The sequence below is a fragment of the Callithrix jacchus genome, chromosome 13 (assembly GCF_049354715.1).
Source record: "Callithrix jacchus isolate 240 chromosome 13, calJac240_pri, whole genome shotgun sequence".
Lineage (NCBI taxonomy): Eukaryota > Metazoa > Chordata > Mammalia > Primates > Cebidae > Callithrix > Callithrix jacchus.
The window spans coordinates 101,364,585-101,384,507 of NC_133514.1; the positions used below are offsets into that span (position 1 = coordinate 101,364,585).

The following is a 19,923-nucleotide window of genomic DNA, read 5'->3' on the forward strand; positions in this document are numbered from 1 at the left end:
CAGTCTATAGATTTAAAATTTGTCAAAACCAATTTTAGATCAAAGAAAATAGGCAGACCAGGCATGGTGGCTCATGCCGGTAATCCCAGCACTTTGGGACGCCAAGGCAGGAGGATCACTTGAGTCCAGGAGTTCAAGACCAGCCTGAGCAACATAGCAAGACCCTGCCTGTGTGGAAAAACTTAAAGATTAACCCAGCATGGTGGCACATGCCTGTTGTCCCAACTATTTGGAAGGCTGAGGTGGGAGGATCGCTTGAGCATGGGGGGTCATTGCTATGGTACCACTGCACTCCAGCCTGGGAGACAGAGCAAGCTCTCCTTTTGCTTTTACATTGAGAGACCAAGAGCAAACTTAGCTGTAACCGGACTGTCATTGTTGACTTTTTTCAATGACCATTTTCACATTTGTCTGTTAAATTCAGTGGATTGTTGCCTAAAAGTGTATATATTTGATAATTCATATCTATTAATTATTTAGAGATAAAGAGAACTTCAAGATCTGTATTAACAGAGAGATTTCTGGCAGCTGTCTGTCTGTTGTACCTGCCTCTTGACTTGTCAGCTCTGCCTCCCCTTTCCCTATAGCCCCCAGCAATCTCACCTTTGCCCAGCCACAAAATTTCTTCATCCCTGGGAAAGGCAGTGGGGCAGAGAGATCTATTTTAAAACATTAAATTTTTCTAAATCCCAGTCATGTGCCACTTAACTATGGCTCACTCTGTAATTTTAATTTTCCTAGATGAGGCATTTTCAGAGTGGTGGTATCGTTTGATGCCCTGCCTGTACTTGAAGGTAACTCAGCTGATCAACGTCCTTTTACCCCTCTTGAGTTTATGGCTGGTATCAGGGTGATGGTTCCCTCTCACGAGTGCAGGATTCAAACTCATGGAGCTTGGAGGGACTTCAGTGAAACTGATTCACTCCCAGTATTTTCCAGAAGAAAAAGCCTGGCCCAGAGAGGGAGGGGATTTGCCCAACAATAAGCAGGTCATTGGCAGCGCCAGATCTGACCCTGGGTGTCCAGCATCATTGTGAGCCTGTGGTGTGGTCAAGGGTGTGGGCATGGGGTGGGTTGTTCGCCCAAGGCTTAGGTGCTTGCGGTGGTTGCATCCAGGTTTCAAGTCTAGGGACACAGCAGGGCCCTCGCCTTCCATTTGCCTGCAGAATCCTTTATATCACTCCATTCCACAGTGACTGCACTTAGGCTGAAAGCATTTACTCTCTTTAAAGTGAAAGTCCTGTGTATCCAGATTTTCTTTTGAATGCTAGTACTCTGGAACGGGGCAGCATGTGGCTTTTGTGGCCAATAGCATTGTTGACAGCAGTCTGTTGAAGATGGCTTTCAACCAGGAGCACCCTCAGTGCCATCCTGGGAGTCTCCACTAGGCTCTCCTCCAGGGAACAGGATCAGATTGGAGCCTGGATGAATGCCAAGAATAATCCTGTAGTTATCTATAAGATTATCTTCTAATTCAGGCTAGAGAATTTCCATGAAGGTGAACTTGCATTTTTAATGCCTGCCTGTTACTGCTTGGTGTTGAGTTGGCAGTACTGGCAAGTGACATGAACATGTAGAATTGTCCAATGAACATGGTCAGTGTTTGCTGAGTGTGCCAGGTGCCCTTGAGAACCTTGTAGACACCGACTCAGTTGATTGGTTTGATCCTCACAACAGCCCTGTACGATATGGTTACTGTCCCATTTTATAGATGAGGATACTGAGGCCCAGAGAGGTAAGGAACTTGCCCTTAGCCACTCAGCTATGTAAGTAACCAAGCCAGGGCGCAAACCTGGGAAATCTGCCTCTTGGCCTGTGTGGTATCAGTCATTTAAGCTGCATAGGTTATGGACAGACTCATGTGCAGAGTCCCTCCAAGCTCCATGGTTCACAGGACTTGCCCCTCTTCACTCTCTTGCTTGCTCTCTGCTGCTCCTAGGCTGCTCATGCCCACTGGTGATCCTATAGGCTTTGTCATGCTATCTGATTTCCTGTGTTTAAACTGTCCCTTCTCCCAATTCTCCACCTCTCAAAGCCTTCCCATCACCCCGTATTTAACTACACATCCAAAACCATTTTGATTTCCAAGTCAGAGTCAGTCTCTTCCCCTCTACCCCAAGCCTCACAGAATGTGTCCTCTCTGAGTCAGTGAATTTGTTCTGCCTTAGCTTCTAGTGGATTGTTGACACGATGGCTCTTCCCTTGTGATTGTAACCACAAGGACTGGTATATCATGTTGTACCCTTATGGTGTTCACATAATACTGCTCTCAAATTATTTGTTGGTTGGCAGGGCATGGTGGCTTATGCCTGTAATCCCAGCACTTTGGGAGGCCAAGACAAGAGGATCTCTTGAGTTCTGGAGTTTGAGACCAGCCTGGGCAACATAAGAACACCCCCATGTTTATGAAAAATAAAAATATTAGCCAGGCTTAGTGGCACACACCTGTGGTCCCAGCTACTTGGGAGACTGAGGTAGGGGGATGACTTGAGGTGGCAGTGAGCTGATTGGGCCCCTGTGCACCAGCCTGGACAGAAGAAGATTCTGTCTCTAAATAAAGAAATAAATGTTGGTTAAATAAATGAAAAGAGGAAAACCAACAATAGTTTTCTTAATAAATTTTCCACTGTAAATGATACATATTTACAAAACTTTCAGTAGAAAATATTTTCAAAATGTATGTTTGTTACTGCCTCATAAGAACAGTCTAGAAAATATAATTTACTTCATTCGATGATAGTGAATTTTGAGAGCCTCAGTAATTTAATACAGATCAAATGAATTGAGTGCTTACATGAGTACCTACTTGGTGCCAGGCACTGTTCTTGCCATCAGCGATACAATGGTGAGCAAATTTAAGTCTCTTCCCATGAGATTACATTCCGGAAGTGATGGATGATAAACTAATATGTCAACAAATGAACAGGTACATGCTGACAGTGATATGAGGAAGATACAGCAGGATGATAGGTTGGGGGGTTGATAAGGACGGCTGATAGTGGGAACTCTGAGGATGTGAGCTGGTATCTCACCCTTGGATGACAAAGTGGAGACAGCTATGCACCATCTGGAGTCAGAGATGTCCAACAGAGGGACCTGCCCATGCATGGGCCCTACTGCAGGACATTTAATTTGCATCCATGGCAGATGAGGCCAGGATGGTTGGGAGTACAAGGAAGAAAGAGAGAGACTGGTTCACAATGAGGCAAAAGGTAATTGAAAGCCAGATTATAGTTGACCTTCTAGGTCATAGGAAAGAATTTTCAGTTTATTATGAGAGGAGTAGGAAGCCATTGAGAGTTTAAGGCAGAAAGTTACATACACAGATAATATTTCAAAAAGAAGCGCAGACGTATGTACACTTGCGCACGCACACACAAGCCTGAAAATAAATCATTGGACTGTGGTTTATCTCTCTTGCTACAAAAGTATTTGAAATTGTGTTTCATCAAAGGGTCTAGATAGCTGAGGTTTCACTGCATATAGAGCATCTAAAAATGAAATGGTCACACTTATGTTTCCAATTTCCCACTTTGGTAGGCCAACCAACTTCGCACAATAAAATGAACACTGATTTCTTTAAAAATGAACAGAAGTTTCATCAACTAAGCTTCAACAGGAGGCTGATTGGTGCTGCTTCCCGGGGTGATCTCTGTGTAGTACATTGTCTTTCAATTCTCTTAGGCTGATGATGTGAGATTTTAATGTGAAAAATAAAGTTGACCTCAAAGATTAAATCTTGCATGTTCTTCTGTTTACTCCACTCATGTGTCTTGAGTCTCGGGCATATAGCAAGGCACTGGTGACCGCTGGTTCTCCGAAGTTAATCAGCTCTGTGAGACCGAGGCCACACCCTGCGGTTAGAAATTATTCTTGGCAATGACAGCTATAATTTTGTCATTTGTCTGTGGTTGGGGTTGGTTCCTAAAACCCGGTGTGGATAGTGACATCTAGTGGATCTCTACTGGATCCATTCCGTCGACTGTCAGGTACCAAGTGAAGAACGATATTCAGCAGTGCCACATGGTAAAATTCAAAATGTACTCTCTGTATCCAGCCTGGTGTATTTAAAACATGAAATTATCAGGAATGTTAAAACTTAATGTATTGATTTTCCCCCACAGACAGAAGATCCAACCATGGAGCGACCCTATACGTTTAAGGACTTTCTTCTCAGACCAAGAAGGTGAGGCTTGTGGGTGTGGGTGGGTGGGATGCCTGCCTGGCGTGCTGTGGTGGTTGGCTTTTGCTGAAGACGATTTTAAGTGTAACCTTTCAAGTCAAACCTCTTCTAACCAATTTTCTTCCATTATGTGTGCAGCCATAAATCTCGAGTTAAGGGATTTTTGCGATTGAAAATGGCCTATATGCCAAAAAATGGAGGTCAAGATGAAGAAAACAGCGACCAGAGGGACGACATGGAGGTATGTGGAGGGCGTCGGGCCTAGCTTTTTGCCCTGACATATCATACTCATTTTTACTCTCAGACTTTATAATTGAAGGAAATAAAAGTTCAGAAAACTTAAATATGAAGAAACACACATATGTCCGCACATTGGTCATTGATATTCTACTGGTGCATTTATTTGTTCTGGTTAAAAATGAACTTCTTATGTTACAACACCTGTCCTCGAAGGGATTGCTCTTTAGGCAGTGCCACGCCGGTTCCCTACTGTTAGCTGCACAGCTCCGTGAACGTCTCACACACTGAATTCTGTTCTTGCTATGAACTTACAACTCCTTGTAAATTCCTTTTAGCCATTGAAGTTGCTTCAAAGTGGGTGAAGGAATTTAGAAAATTACTTTTCCCCAAGTTTCTTACTCATTTGGCCTGTGGTAGAAAAACCCTGCTCCAGAAATCCCATATTGGAATGAGCTGGCCAGAGGAATGTCCCTTTTCTTCTGCTGGACAGAGCATATTTGCCTTGTCACAGACCGATGCTGTGCGCCCTGTCGTACGTTTTCAGCACACGCCTCAGACACTGCTATTTCGTTAGACAAATTCTCATATTCTCAAAGTGTCCATTAAGCGAGGCCTCTCTAGGGCTTATGCTCACGTCTGTTTGCAGCTGTTGCATATATGTGAATAACGTGTTGTGGAGAAGTTAATCGAACCCCCCTCCGCCTGAGAGGTCATATTTCCAGGCATTATTTCCTTTACGAGCCTTCACCTCTCCGTGTACACGAAGAGGAGTAATGTGGGTGGTAGACATTTATGCATGTTAACGTTTCATAAGTACATCAACAGATTTTCATCTCAAATCCAAGGAATGTTGTGCACTCTTTTGCCTTCCAACTGCAGTAACCAGTGAATTACTTAATTTTCCAGTGATTTTAGCAGAGGATGTTAGGAAGGGAATACTTAATGCCTAAAATATGTGCTGTAAAAATGGATCTCAAATTTTGGTACCGTGAAACCCATTGGTGTGGACACAGCCAGTGTAGAGGGCCTTAGGAGAAAGCAGCTTCCAGAGGAGAAAGCAGCTTCCAGACTTCTGGCTCCTGGAGTCTGGGATGCAGAGAAGAGGCTTCTCTCTCAAAGCCTTGCCTCCCTGGGGAGCCTCAGGGCTCCAGGGCTCTGGTCCCCTGCGCCATGATTTCTGTTAGAACACAGGTACAGCACAGCTCATCTTCCCTGCTCCCTTTACCTCATGGAGGTGTTGAAAAGATGACAGCTGTAATATGACCTGCATCACTGGCAGGGCTTTGTACAGCCTTGGAGGCCCTCAAGTCAAAATAACAAACGTGAAATATGGAAAGAGTATGTTGTGCCTTGAGTAGTGTCATTGGCTATGCATATCCAAATCAATGTTGCCCTGTGATATAGTCATCTTAGAGGGCAGCACAATTCATTGGCCATTACACAAAAGATTTTTGAGACCTTTCTACTATTAGTTTTTTTGGGGGAGGAACCCTTGTTTGGGAATTTACTCAAATGTGGCCACGAAGCCATGGCGAGAGCCAGAGAGCCCCAGAGCAAGGAGGAGGGCACACAGGGCACGCTGTGATGACATCTTATAGCTGAAGAACCGACCTCATAACCAACCTTTAACTTTATTCCACAGCATGGATGGGAAGTTGTTGACTCAAATGACTCGGCTTCTCAGCACCAAGAGGAACTTCCTCCTCCTCCTCTGCCCCCAGGGTGGGAAGAAAAAGTGGACAATTTAGGCCGAACTTACTATGTCAACCACAACAACCGGACCACTCAGTGGCACCGACCAAGCCTGATGTGAGTACCATGCGATGGTCGGGAACACGTGCGCATCTACTGCACAGCTAGGGACAAACATGGTGGCCCTCTGGGACAAGGCTGGGAAATAAATCATATGCCAGTAGGAGCAGATGGTGGTGTGGTATGAGATTCCTCTCTGTTTACATAAAGCACACGAGAGCAGTCAGAACTTGTATATTGTGATTGACTCTGAATCACATGCTGCTGTTTTCAATATGAGCTGGTTTATTTTCTGTGTCTTTTTTTAATGTCGATTCCTGAAAAACAAAGGAGAGGTTGTTTTTCTTAGGCTTACCTTACATTTGTTGATTATATTGTTCTTTTCTTCTTCTCCTTTCTCTCCCGACTGACTCAGAATAGAACAGCAAGCAAATTGGCTTTGCAGTTTCTGTTTTCTTTAAGTTTTTGGATTTTTACTCTCTTCTATGAGTTTATTTGGAAACCTTCTCCAAAAAAAATTTTTTAAGGAAATTTTACCCCTTAATATAATAAAACACACATGGGAAAGTTGCAAAATCAGAATTAGTAATGACTGTGTGTTGTAATCCCTCACCAGCCTCAGGGTTGCAGTAAACCATTCCTGTTTTGTTCCCTCGACAATTTGTGATTTAATTGATAGCAAATAAACTCTGGTTAAAACTCATGGACTTTAAAAATGATTTTGTAGCAGCTTGTTTTTAAATCAGTTTATACAGCAAGACCTAAATCTATTGATACACATTAAAGGGCAAAAGCAAAGTCTTAAGGAAGAGGAATTTTATCCTTGAAATTATGAGCTGCCTAGCAGCCAAGACAAGGAGGAAATTATCAGTGAACTATGTAACTTTCAGTACATAATAAAAGCAAGTCTATGGGGTAGTATAAGTTTCTTACCTACTCGAACTCTGAAAGAAATTGCCTAATGATACATTTCAGACAACAAGTGGCATGATGTATCATGTTCTTAAAAACCTTTTATCTTTAGAAATTGCAAAGATACTCTATATGTGACTGTGGGTGGGAGGGTGGCCAAGTTTTCTGGTCTAGCTTTTGTTTAATTTAGAGAGAAAGCTTGCCGAATCTGAAACAATGAATGGCCTGTCTCCTGAGCCCCCAAGTGGGTTCTTATGAATATCAGCTGTTCTTGATCAGCTTTGGACTACCCAGTATGGGCATTAGCTCAGGACAGCAAAATGGCCTCAGGACAGCAAAAATATCAGAGCAACTGGATAATGCTGAACTGTCTTTTGTTAAAAAATTTTTCCCTTGTAAATAGTTTGGTTGATTCATATATATATTATACATATAGTATATAATATATTATATATAATATAATTATATGTATTTTTATATATTTATATATATAAATTTATATATATATAAATTATATGTATTTATATATATTTATATACAATATATAATATATGTGATATATATTATATATAATATATAGTAATATATAGTATATAATTATATAATACATATTGTTGGTTACTATTTCCTTTTGAATTGTTGGTTACTATTTCCTTTTGATTAATCACCGTAGCTATTAGAATTGTTGTAAGCCATTGTAGCTAAGATGTAAAAATGAATTTGGACCCACCTTGGACTTGGTTACATGTAGTAACCAGAAGAATCATACTAGCAATATACTAAGCAAAGCACCATTATCTACCTTTGTTCAGCAGCATGAGAAAGGAGTACCTGGAAAGGTAGCTTCTTATGTGACCTCTGCAGAAAAGTGGCCAGGAGCAACTCACACAGGAAAAAATCCTGACAGCTAATACATATATGGAAAAATGTTCAAATTCATAAATAAGGGTCATGCAGTTTGGAGGCTGTATTTTGGGGACAAATGGAGATAACTGCTACTTTCTCTGCCTCACAGAGTTGTGAAACTAATGAAGAAATACTTGAGAAAACACTTCATACATTTTTTAATATATACTATTTTTTTATGGTTCCAGAGGTATATACACATGACCCCATACTGATGGGGAGACATACATTAAACATGAACAACTTTTTAATGTGTTGATTAGACTTTAATAAAGTAGTTTAAAAGAGAAACCGACTTGGGTGGCAGTGTCCCAGAAACTAAAACAAAAGGTATAACTTGCTGGCTCTTCACTAATCTAGAGCAACAAGGGAAAAATGCAGTTCTCTTTCTGTTGTTTGTTTAAGGCAGAGTCTCACTCTGTTGCTCAGGCTGGAGTGTAGTTGGCACCATCTCGGCTCACTACAACCTCCAAGTGATTCTCCTGTCTCAGCCTCCTGAGTAGTTGGAGTTACAGGCACCTACCACCATGCCCTGCTAATTTTTGCATTTTTGTAGAGGTGGGGTTTCACCGTGTTGGTCAAGCAGTCCTCAAACTCCTGATCTTAGGTGATCTGCCTGCCTCAGCCTCCCAAAGTACTGGGATTACAGGTGTGAGCCACTGCACCCGGCCGAAAAATGCAGTTCTCAATCCAGGTTCAGGTTCACATGTAGTTTTGGGAGAAGGCAGAGGCATAGCTACCCCATCAGAGAGGCAGCAATGCCAAAGGGAGGGGCTGAGCCAGGAAGGACACAGCAGAACTTGGTGGAACCTGAGGAGTGCCTCCTTCCAATGGGCATGACTTCCAGAAGGCAAGAAGAAAGTTAGTTAAGGAAAGTTTCCACCACAGCCTCTGCTAGCAGGCTCTTTATTGGGATATGGCATAAGTTCATTTCAGAATGTGTAAGAAAATTTTAAAATTTGTGTTTTAGACGGAGTCTATAATGAGTGTTCTTGATAAGTACTATATTTCAGTTAATGTGAAATAAAGATTTCAACTTTTGAGATATTAACTTGTGCAGTAATTTTCATTAACATGATATGCTGTCTTATTGAAAGTATCTGTGAGAGTTTTCCCTGAAAACCTTTTTGGCATTTAAACTTGTACAGTAAAAGCCTCTGACTAGTATTTCCCCCCAAAGAATGATTGCCTTTAATTTACTGCAAAAAAATAGTTGGTTTGTTTTTGTATTTGTTTTGAGATGGAGTCTCACTCTTCTGTCCTGGATGGAGTGCAGTGGTGCAATTTCATCTCACTGCAACCTCTGCCTCCTGGGTTCAGTGATTCTCCTGCCTCAGCCTCCTGAGTAGCTGGGACTACAGACACATGCCACCACACCTGGCTAATTTTCATATTTTTAGTAGAGACGGGGTTTCGCCATGTTGGCCAGGCACGTCTTGAACTCCTGACCTCAAGTGATTCACCCACCCTTGCCTCCCAAAGTGTTGGGATTATAGGCATGAGTCAGCATGCCCAGCCCAAAAAAGTTTTCAAAATTGAATCAAAACTTTTAGATCCTGAATCGAGAGCATCACATGACAAAAAATACGGTGTGATGTGGTGGTGGTCTTCAGACCCCAGCTGACTTGAGAGTTACTAGGATTTTTAAAGTAGGGTAAAGAGGAGAAATGCAGTGTCACAATTTTGCGATTCTGTCAAAATGAGCTAGAAAGCAGCTGAAAAGAATTCACGTTGGATCAGATGTACTTTCATCTCGATGGCAGCTTTGAATTTGTACCTTTTGTAGTCTTTGGTCAAATTGCTGGTGACCAAAAGTAGCTGCCTTGTCGTTGCTGGACTTCTAGAAGGATTGGGACTGCCCAGCTGCTGTGTGAACTCGCCTGTCACCTCTCCTTCCAGAGGCCTGACTTGTCACTGTGACAGATGGGTAGAGGACTTTGATTTCTGTTTTTTATTTAACACTAAGGTATACTTTAGTACCTTATATATGCCTGAAAGATACTCAAATATGCCTGAAAGATACTCAAATAAATGCCTGAAAGATACTCAAAATGGTGTAATGCATTTTAAAACTGCACTTATTTGATTGCAGTGAACCTTAACGTATACTTCAGCTGTGATATGGTGGGAGAATTCTCACATTGGATGACCAGCTAGTCAGTGTTTTATGCTGACGCTTGAGTGGGCATCTGGCCCTCTGTGGGCACTGGACTGTCATGAAAGGCTCCATCTCAACCACTTCTCCTCTTTTTCTCCTTCCCCCTTTCCTGCGTGCTCAGGGACGTGTCCTCTGAGTCGGACAATAACATCAGACAGATCAACCAGGAGGCAGCGCACCGGCGCTTCCGGTCCCGCAGGCACATCAGCGAGGACTTGGAGCCGGAGCCCTCGGAGGGCGGGGATGTCCCAGAGGTACGATGTCCCCAGAATGCTGCAGAGCCCTGCAGCTCCTTCTTTCCATGTTCTCCAGACTGATTTTATATCATCAATTCTTCTCTCAGTAAATGTTGTTGAGAATGTAAAGATGATGTTGACACAGTGAATTAATTACCATATGGATATTAATTAATTTGAAAGTGCTATAAAAGCCATATTTGACAAGTACATGTGGCTCTATTATTGATAGAACTGGGAATGACATTATTGTTTTTTTCCCCCAAGATGGAGTCTTGCTATGTCTCCTAGGCTGGTGTGCAGTGGTGTGATCTCGGCTCACTGCAACCTCTGCCTCTCAGATTCAAGCAATTCTCCTGCCTCAGCCTCCCGAGTAGCTGGGATTATAGGCGCCCGCCACCACACCCAGCTGATTTTTTTGTTTGTTTCTTTGTTTGTTTGTATTTTTAGTAGAGACAAGGTTTCACCATATTGGCCAGGCTGGTCTTGAACTCCTGACTTAATGATCCATCTGCCTCAGCCCCCGAAAGCGCTGGGATTACAGGCATGAGCCAATGAGCCCAGCCAACATTATCTTTCAGTATGAAAATCTGAAGATATTTTCACTTTGTAATTTATTTTTCACCAGCGTCTAACCATGTTTCATTAAATGACAACTTAGTTATCATAGTTGAGCTGTTGAATGAGCCCTATAACTTGTTTGGATATCACATGCACGTTTTTACTGAGTCGCTTTGACACCTTGAAAGAAATTTATTACCATGAAAATATAAATTTGGGTGAATAAAAATTTGCAATTTTCCCTTTAAGCTGTTATGATATACTACTTAAAACTTTATGAATTAAACAACAGATGAGCCATAAACTTCCATGATGTCTTATCAGCTCTGTTTACATACTAAAAATCCATTTTAGACGTTGTCTTAGGAAGATCATTCACAATGCGGTGATTAAAAAGGAAGTCCATGTCAAGAGAAAAGTGTGTGTGTGTGTGTGTGTGTGTGTGTGTGTGTGTGTGTGTGTTTTGGCACATGCATAAAGTAACAAGTGCTGGAAATCAGTCACCATTCAGAGAGGTGGTGGTATAAAGTGGTTACGAGCACAGCCTCTGTCTAGAACCAGGCCTCTTTAGTTCACATCATGGCCCTACCACTTGCTAGCTGTTACCTTGGGCAGGTCATTCTCTGTGCCTCAGTTTCCTCATCTGTTAATTGAAGGTTTTAAATATATCTTATCTTCCTCACGATTATTGTGAAGGTTGTGAGAGGCGCTTAGTAGGTATTATAGTTATTACTGTGGCTATCGTTGTTACATGCTTTTGTTGGGGAGCTGGGCAGATCCCCATTTCCTAGCATTTACCCCAGTGTCTCCTTCTCTGAAAGCCTTGGGAGACTATTTCAGAGGAAGTGAATATTGCTGGAGACTCTCTCAGTCTGGCTCTGCCCCCACCACCGGCCTCCCCGGGATCTCGGACCAGCCCTCAGGAGCTGTCAGAGGAACTGAGCAGAAGGCTTCAGATCACTCCAGACTCCAATGGGGAACAGTTCAGCTCTTTGATTGTAAGTATTGTTCTTACAAAAAATAAAGCTAAGCAGTGTTTCGTTGTTTTTTGTTTTTGTTTTTTGTTGCTTCAGGAGAATCTTTTATGTAAATAGTGAGCAGGGGTCTTCCAGTTCCCAGTTAACTCACATTTTCCAAAGTTCCTCCTTCCCTAGGAGAAGCAGGAGCATACTAAAATTAGCCTAAGCGGGTGAGAATCTTTCTTGATTTGGAAGGCAGCTTTGCTCACCCCATACCACTAACACTTTCTTGGTTTATAAAGAACTCAAAGAAATAAAACTCCATGATGTCTGTAAATATTAGCTTCAACCTTGTAGAATCCTTTCCCAGCCAAAAGACTCAGGACAGTAGTACCTTACCACAAAGGTAGGATGTCACAGTACCAATTAAAAGCCATCAGACCTAATTAGTTCTCTTAAATCATATTCTGCAGGCTTTATAATTCTCATTTCAGTGATACGGGCATGAGGCTTACGTGGCCCATCCAAAACAAGGTTTGAATGGGAGATAGAAGACATCTCCCAAGTCCAAGAGTATAAACCCTTGAGAAAGGTTGTGAAATTGTGACACTGTCATCAAGGTAGCATTTTAACTTGGGCTCTCAACCATCAGAAACATACTTTCTAGAAGCTTCAGATGGGCCCAGTGCCTGAGCCCAGTGGAATCAGTCACAAAGACTTCCATGTTTGACAATACAGAATGGTGCAGAAGTACCCCATAGAAAATCGCTGCTTGTGCATAGAATTAAGAGCAAATGAAGTCTCAGTGTTTCTCAAGAAACTGAACTAAAAGATGTGTGATAAGAAATGATGGTAGTCACTCCACTGAAAACGGCATCCTAGAAAGAAGCAGTCATTATGGTGACCATGACGAACACAAATGATAGCACTGCATGCAACGTAAACGCAATGAGTACTTGCAAGACTATTGCTTTATGGTTATGGTGTTTTTATTTTAAAAGACACTGTAGGCCTCTGCTACATGAGTTGCATTTATTATTCAGCTGATGTGATTTCACATTAAAATTCTGTGACTTTTTCAAAAAGAGATGTGTCACTGAGATGAAAATGTAGTGCTAAATGGACAGGATAAAAGAGATTGTATATATAGGGGTTATTTGAATTGGTAAAACTATTGTTACAGAAACAATGTAAACAATGAAGCCCTATATTTAAAACCTGTGAAACCAAGGAATTACAGAAACCATGGCAATAACACACCTTTAGTCAACCAAGTGAAAAACATTGTAATTTTCTTCAGCATTAATAATAAGTTAGCCGTTCTAGTTCTTTGGGAAGCTCCTGCCTTGAATAATTATAGATGCATGAAATATCCTGAAGACCCCAGTACAACATTGTACTATTTTCACGTCATGTTAAACTGTTAAATAAGAGTTAAATAGAGACTCTTCTCCAGTTTTGCTTATCAGGATTACTCTGTATTCAAGATCAAGAACATGAACTTTGACTGGGCATGGTAGCTCACGCCTGTAATCCCAGCACTTTGAGAGGCTGAGGCGGCTGGATCACCTGAGGTCAGGAGTTCAAGACCAACCTGGCCAACATGGTGAAACCCTGTCTTTACTAAAAATACAAAACTCAGCCAGGTGTGGTGGGGTGCACCTGTAGTCCCAGCTACTCAGGAAGCTGAGGCATGAGAATTGCTTGAACCCAGGAAGCGGAGGTTGCAGTGAGCCGAAGTCGCACCACTGCACTCCACCCTGGGTGACAGAGGGAGAGTTTTATGAAAGACTCATTCCTTCACAGTAACCAGTGTGGGAAGACATGAATTGTCCCCCATCCCTACCATAGAGTCTTATACCATTTACTTATCGCAGAATATTAAAAATGAGTAAACACTAAAAACTGATACCATGGATAGACTTGCTGATAAGGAGACTCTGGCTTCTGTGTGTAACCTGCTGCTAATCCTCATTCATGTCAGTTAGGCTTCATTTAACCACACAAACTAAGTGAGAGACAAACAAGTGAGAGGAACATTAGACACTACACACTAGATTTTTTTTTTTAGCTTGATCTCACTATTTTTAATCATTCCTATCTTTACTCCTTGAACTCCACTTAGAAGCTAAAATTGGCAGGGCATAGAGGTTCACACCTGTAATCCCAGCACTTTGGAAGGCCAAGGTGGACGAATCACCTGAGATCAGGAGTTCAAGACCAGCTTGACCAATATGGTGAAACTGTCTCTACTAAAAATGCAAAAAAAATTAGCCAGATGTGGTGGTGGGCGCCTATAGTCCCAGCTACTCAGGAGGCTGTGACAAGAGAATCACTTGAACTTGGAAGGCAGAGGTTGCAGTGAGCCAAGATCATGCCACTGCACTCCAGCCTGGGCAACAGAACAAGACTCTGTCTCAAAAAAAAAAAAAAAAGCTAAAATTATAAACACCTTACTTTCAGAAGTAGGACAAGATGACATCCGAGTTCCTCTGAATATGGGATGTGACTCTTTGTAATATAATCAATAAATGTTGAGTAGCCACATATCACTATTTCTTCCTCATTTCACGTCACATTAAAATGTACCCAGAGAGTGCATCTTAAAGCAGACTAGAAGACTGGCTTCTTTGTGTTTGTAAAGCAGCAGCATTAGAGCACTGCAGAGTCCTGTTGAGTCTCCTTTCCAAAAGGTTTTGTCTCCTCTTACTTTTGCCATTTATTCTAAGGACCAACCAGAATTCCAGTCTGCGTAACTGAAAATTAAAGTGGAAGATGACTTTTTAAAGGATGACTGTCCTTGCTCTGGAAAGATGTTTCATTTAATTACCTTCTAATACCAAACAGCGGTGAATAAGATTGAGTGATACATTTATTAAACCAATGTAAGCTGCTTTTAAGAATATATTTCTTGATGCGTCCTGTATTTTTCTCTTTTTCCAGCAAAGAGAACCCTCCTCAAGGTTGAGATCATGCAGTGTCACCGACGCGGTTGCAGAACAGGCCCATCTGCCACCGGTAACCCATGCTAATTTCCAGTCATCACTTGGTGCTTTTGGCTTTTGTTTACAATCATCTGGGCTGCTGCAAAAAGAGTTTTTCCTGTGTACATTTATTTACCATATAAATGAGATGTTTTTAAATGTCCTGGCAAATTGCCCTAGGAAAGTAGATTTCCAATACGGAGAATTGTTATTACCACCCAACTCTAAAATGCTGGAACCTTCATTCCTTTAGTTTGTGACCCAAATTGATACCCATTTGGATTTGCTCACTTACATTTCTTGGTGCATTAGTAATTCCTTTTAATTTATTGAGTTACTACAGTTATGTTCCAGTGATCTGTACTTTGAAAACACATTCCCCTTAACCAGGAAGAACTCTTCTGGGTGACCATCCACATGTTCCTTTGCCTTCCTAATGATCTGAACTCTTGAACTCTGCAAAGCCTCTGTACCTTCTCTTTAAAGGCAGCTATACTCACCAAGAATTTGCTATAATTCGTTCCAACTCATTCATCATTTTAATAGGTATCAGCAAATGTAGACATGCAGGGGATTTCATGACATCTGATGTATGTAAAAATAAATTCTCAAGTTGGAAGGCAGAGTAGAAGTGCCTTGAGAGATGTTTGATGTACACTTTAAAAATAAGACATTTTACATAAATTTGTTTCTTCTTTTGGAGGTGACAATATGTGGTTTTAATGTGTTCAATTTGATGTTTCACCTTGACAGTTTTTGTCTGTTGTTATAAAACCTTGATCATTTTTAAGATTAATAATGTATTATCTATGAATTTGAGGGGGGGAAACTATATTTAAGGTTTTTGAAATCACAGTGTCTTCCCTCTCATGTATGTTTTTTCTTGATTTTAAAGGATATTTTGGCCTAGGTTTTATTTTTTTTTTTATGTTTGTGAAAAAATTAATGAGTATACTCGTCAAGAAAGCAGTCAAAATAATAGATTCAGTTGTAACTTATCACTGGAGAGACTTAATCATAAGCTTGGTAAGAGCTGCTCTTCTGGGATGGTTCCAGTACAGGGCCCCAAAAACGAAACAGTCAACTGTGATGGACTGGTGGGGTCCTTCTCAACCTCATGATTCTGTGATTTTCCTTGAACGAATGGCACTTTCTCTCCCTTTCAAGATCAACGTCAATTTTATTTCCCCAAGAGCTCATTTTCCTGAAAACTGGTGATTCCTCTCTTTCTTTCTACCCTGTGATGCTGTCCACTCACTGATCACCAGTGGCCTCTTAAATTTTGAGTATTGATGGATTTCAGAATCTGCCAATGATTTGACAGTGGGGAACAAAACCAGAACAGCTTTTTATTTTTCTCCTCACTTTTTTGAGGTTGTCGTTGTTTACCCAGATCAAGGATGAGCCACCTCGGGCGGCGTGGAGGTCACGCTTCCTTTGTGCCACTGGTCATCAGCGACTGCTCGGTTTTGTCTGGACAGGGTGGGTTTCAGGGATTCTGAGCTCATGTCACCTGCCTTACAGCACTGCCACAGCGGTGGCCCCTGATTCAGCAAGCAGTGGGTCATCCCCTAAGTGCATTTCACTGATGTAAATTATCATTCACAGCCCAGTGCCCCAGCTAGGAGAGCACGTTCATCAACTGTCACGGGTGGTGAGGAACCAACGGTAATGATCCCCTTTGCCAGACATCCATGGCAAGAGGCTGTGGGCAGTCTTAATATTCGTGTAGTGGTGACTATACTCTCTTTTTAAACATAAGATTGGCTCCTTTGTGCCACAGAGCTGCACACATTTCTTATATTTAAGCTTCTCATTCCTGGGATTGTTTAAAGGTTCTGGGTAAAACAGAATGATTTTAGTCCCACATAATTTTATTAGGAATACTAACAGGCTTTGGTTAAGTACACTTAACATGACCATTTAGAAGCTTTTTTTGGCTTTAGTATCTGTACTCCTGATAAGCTTTTCCTTTTCATTAGGATGCTTGGTTAAAATAATTTGGTTGGAAGATAATCAGAGAAGCCACGGGAATTGCATGAGATTGTGCCTGTGATCCCTGGGTGTGCCCAGGGCCGTTCTCTTTTCTGTATCTCCCCTATCACTTTTTTTTCTTTGAGATGGAGTTTTTGTCTTGTTGACCAGGCTAGAGTGCAGTGACATGATCTCAGCTCACTGCAACCTCCGCCTCCCGGGTTCAAGTGATTCTCCTGCCTCAGCCTCCCGAGTAGCTGGAATTACAGGCACCCGCCACCATGCCCAGCTAATTTTTTGCATTTTTAGTAGAGATGGGGTTTCACTCTGTTGGCCAGGCTGGTCTCAAACTCCTGACCTCGGGTGATCCACCCACCTTGGCCTCCCACAGTGCTGGGATTACAGGCATGAGCCACCGTGCCTGGCCCCTACCACATTTTTAAAAGGAGGTTAGACTTTTCTTGTCTCCAGAATGCACCAGTGACCCTTTCTCTGCCACCAGGGGTCTCCTCACAGGAATGAACAAGCTTCTGTAATTCTAGAGTCGGGGAGGGTCATAATTAAGATATATAAGTGATCTGGAAAAACTGATGTTTCTCTAAGCCAGCCATTCTTACTCATTATTTTGAATAATTTATGGTATTCATGTTTGTGGGTGACTGAGATTTCACCATGTATTCTAATAGCCTGTTTTCCACTTGATTCCTAAATTTAGGCTAGCTTACAGTTTATGCTTCAAACTGCAATAGCTATTTTAAAGAATTTCCTTATTGTTCCACCTGTGGTGTATTTTGCTGTAACTGCTCATTACTTGTGGATAACTTTACTTATACAGTTGCTGATTTTCTAAAAGATGTTGATGACTTCCATTTAATGCTCAGCCTTATACAGAGGAAAATCAAACTGGCAATAATCAGCCCAGGAGCAGTCAGCTCAGGTTAGAGGACTGAGCTGCAGTGGTTTACATGAGTCACTGAGTGGTGTGCTGAGTGAGGCAGCCTCCAGCAGAACTGAAGACATTTTACATAAACTATTCCCCACTATGCCCTTGCAATTTCTATGAGAGTAGTGGACTTCAAGGGAGACAAGATCATTTTGTGAAATAATTTTCATAGAATTCAGTGCCGATGGACATTATCTGTATATCGCCTATGTTTGCATTTCGTTGGCCTTGCAACCTGCATATAGCTTTGGAGCTGTACTGGTACTGCGTGTAGTTGTAGTAGCTGATGTAGTAAATGAAGGATGAGTGGAACCATTGCAGTACCAGGATCCACAGCAAGGGTCACCTGGCAGGACAAGGTGACCCCTCTGAATGAGATCCTGAGTGGCACTTTAGACTGCCCTTTTCTTGCCTTCCTGCCTATATGCTCCATCATCCCCATCACTGAGTTTCAGCATGGGTTGGGTTTTTTCTTTCCACAGGCTTGGCAATATTCGTTCCTAAGTGTTCATCTACTCTGGCGCTTTACTTTCTCCCTACCTAGTTAGGTTTGACAGGATCACATCCGTTTCTCTTCCACATCCTTTGTCATGAATGCCCTTGACGTTCTGTCTTGCAATTCTGTGTCATCACCCTGTGTTTCCCTCTTTGGCATCCCCTCTGTTCCTCTGCACATCACTCACACTGAAGTGTATTGTCGTGGGCTGGAGCCACCCTGGGATTACATCATCTCGCTCCGTCTGTGTGCTTTCACAGACATGGTGGGTACACATATGTACACATTTGGGATGTCACATATACATTACTCAGCACCTTGGGTTTTTTTTTTAACTTACAGTCATTCTTCTGGGACATGTTAATAATTACATAATATTCAGTGACATGGATGCACAACAATGTTTATGATTTCCCCACATTCAAGGGCTCTCCGTTCACCCTGCCATGCTCTTTTGACTCCATACGCTGTGCTAAAGTAACCATCCTGGTATAGCTATCTTTCTATAATAGTGCTTTCATTCTTGTAGTCTAATGAACAAGCTCTGATTCTCAGCCAAGAAACTACAGCCCTTTGATTTATGGCAAATAAGTGCACAGTGGTGTCACTTTCTGGCTGGCTATGCCAGGGCCCTCCCCATGAGATAAAAGGAGAGAGATAGCACAGTCCTTTCAGTCTTTGTTGTATGTATTCTAAAAATACACGAGGCCACCAGTACAGGGTTGGTGCAAGTCTTGGCAAATCTGCGATGGTCAGCATGAAAGTGGTTATTTTTAAAAGCATATTGAAACTTCTGCAACTTACAATCATGTTCTTTATTTTAATGAAAAAAACAGAGCCACTAGGAAGTTCTAGCTAATGGCTTTTTGATATCACAAAGCAGTAGTGTATTCAATCTACGATGAAAAGCTATGAAATGTTAAGCTAAGTCGCAGTTTCTAACTGGTTTCTTGATGACTTTTTTGTTGAGCTAGCGTGGAACGTGCTCACAAGCACAGAACAGCAGAAGGCTGGTTTTGGCCTCGTGGCGAGCCCTTCCATGGTCTGTGTGTAGAGCTGAGTCCTGCCCCTCAACTAGCCGTGCGGGGTAGGAGGCAGTGTGAGTTACAAATGGAATCATCAGCACAAGTTGTTCTATTTGGTCATTTGGCAAGAACACTTTAAAGAAACATTTCCAAAATGCCCTTGCACATAAGTGTAACTAAATTACAGGTTGCCAGTCAATTTTCAAAAGAAGAGAGAATGGGCATTTTAATCAAATGTAGTGTTCTGTACCACTCCTGAGTTTCCACAGACTCATAGTACTGTTCACTGTGGCTGTAGAAAGGTGGCCTGGATGGCCGGCACAGTGGCCTGGAATCCCAGCACTTTGGGAGTCTACACTGAGACGGGTAGATCACCTGAGGTCAGCAGTTCAAGACCAGCCTGACCAACATGGTGAAACCTTGTCTCTACTAAAAATACAAAAATTAGCTGGGCATGGTGGCAGGCTTCTATATTCCCAGCTACTTGGGAGGCTGAGGCAGGAGAATCACTTGAACATTGCAGTGAGCTGGGATTGCGCCACTGCACTCCAGCCTGGGTGACAGAGCGAGACTCTGTCTCAAAAAAAAAGAAAG

The 19,923-nt window shown here is 42.0% G+C and overlaps 1 protein-coding gene across 29 annotated transcripts in view; it reads left to right on the forward strand.

Moving 5' to 3' along the window:
• The window catches only part of NEDD4L (NEDD4 like E3 ubiquitin protein ligase), a 363,043-nt gene that overhangs the window by 280,853 nt on the left and 62,267 nt on the right, over nucleotides 1–19,923 (forward strand). For 18 of the 29 annotated variants that reach the window (XM_008979888.5, XM_078348240.1, XM_078348230.1 and 15 more), the window contains 6 exons: nucleotides 4,125–4,186; nucleotides 4,322–4,424; nucleotides 6,066–6,232; nucleotides 10,273–10,405; nucleotides 11,770–11,946; nucleotides 14,851–14,925. In XM_008979888.5, the coding sequence (XP_008978136.1) occupies nucleotides 4,125–4,186; nucleotides 4,322–4,424; nucleotides 6,066–6,232; nucleotides 10,273–10,405; nucleotides 11,770–11,946; nucleotides 14,851–14,925 (717 nt within the window). Of the gene's footprint in view, nucleotides 1–4,124; nucleotides 4,187–4,321; nucleotides 4,425–6,065; nucleotides 6,233–10,272; nucleotides 10,406–11,769; nucleotides 11,947–14,850; nucleotides 14,926–16,499; nucleotides 16,560–19,923 lie in introns of all 29 variants that reach the window. The other 11 variants (XM_002757276.7, XM_054244256.2, XM_078348228.1 and 8 more) reach the window with 1 other exon arrangement.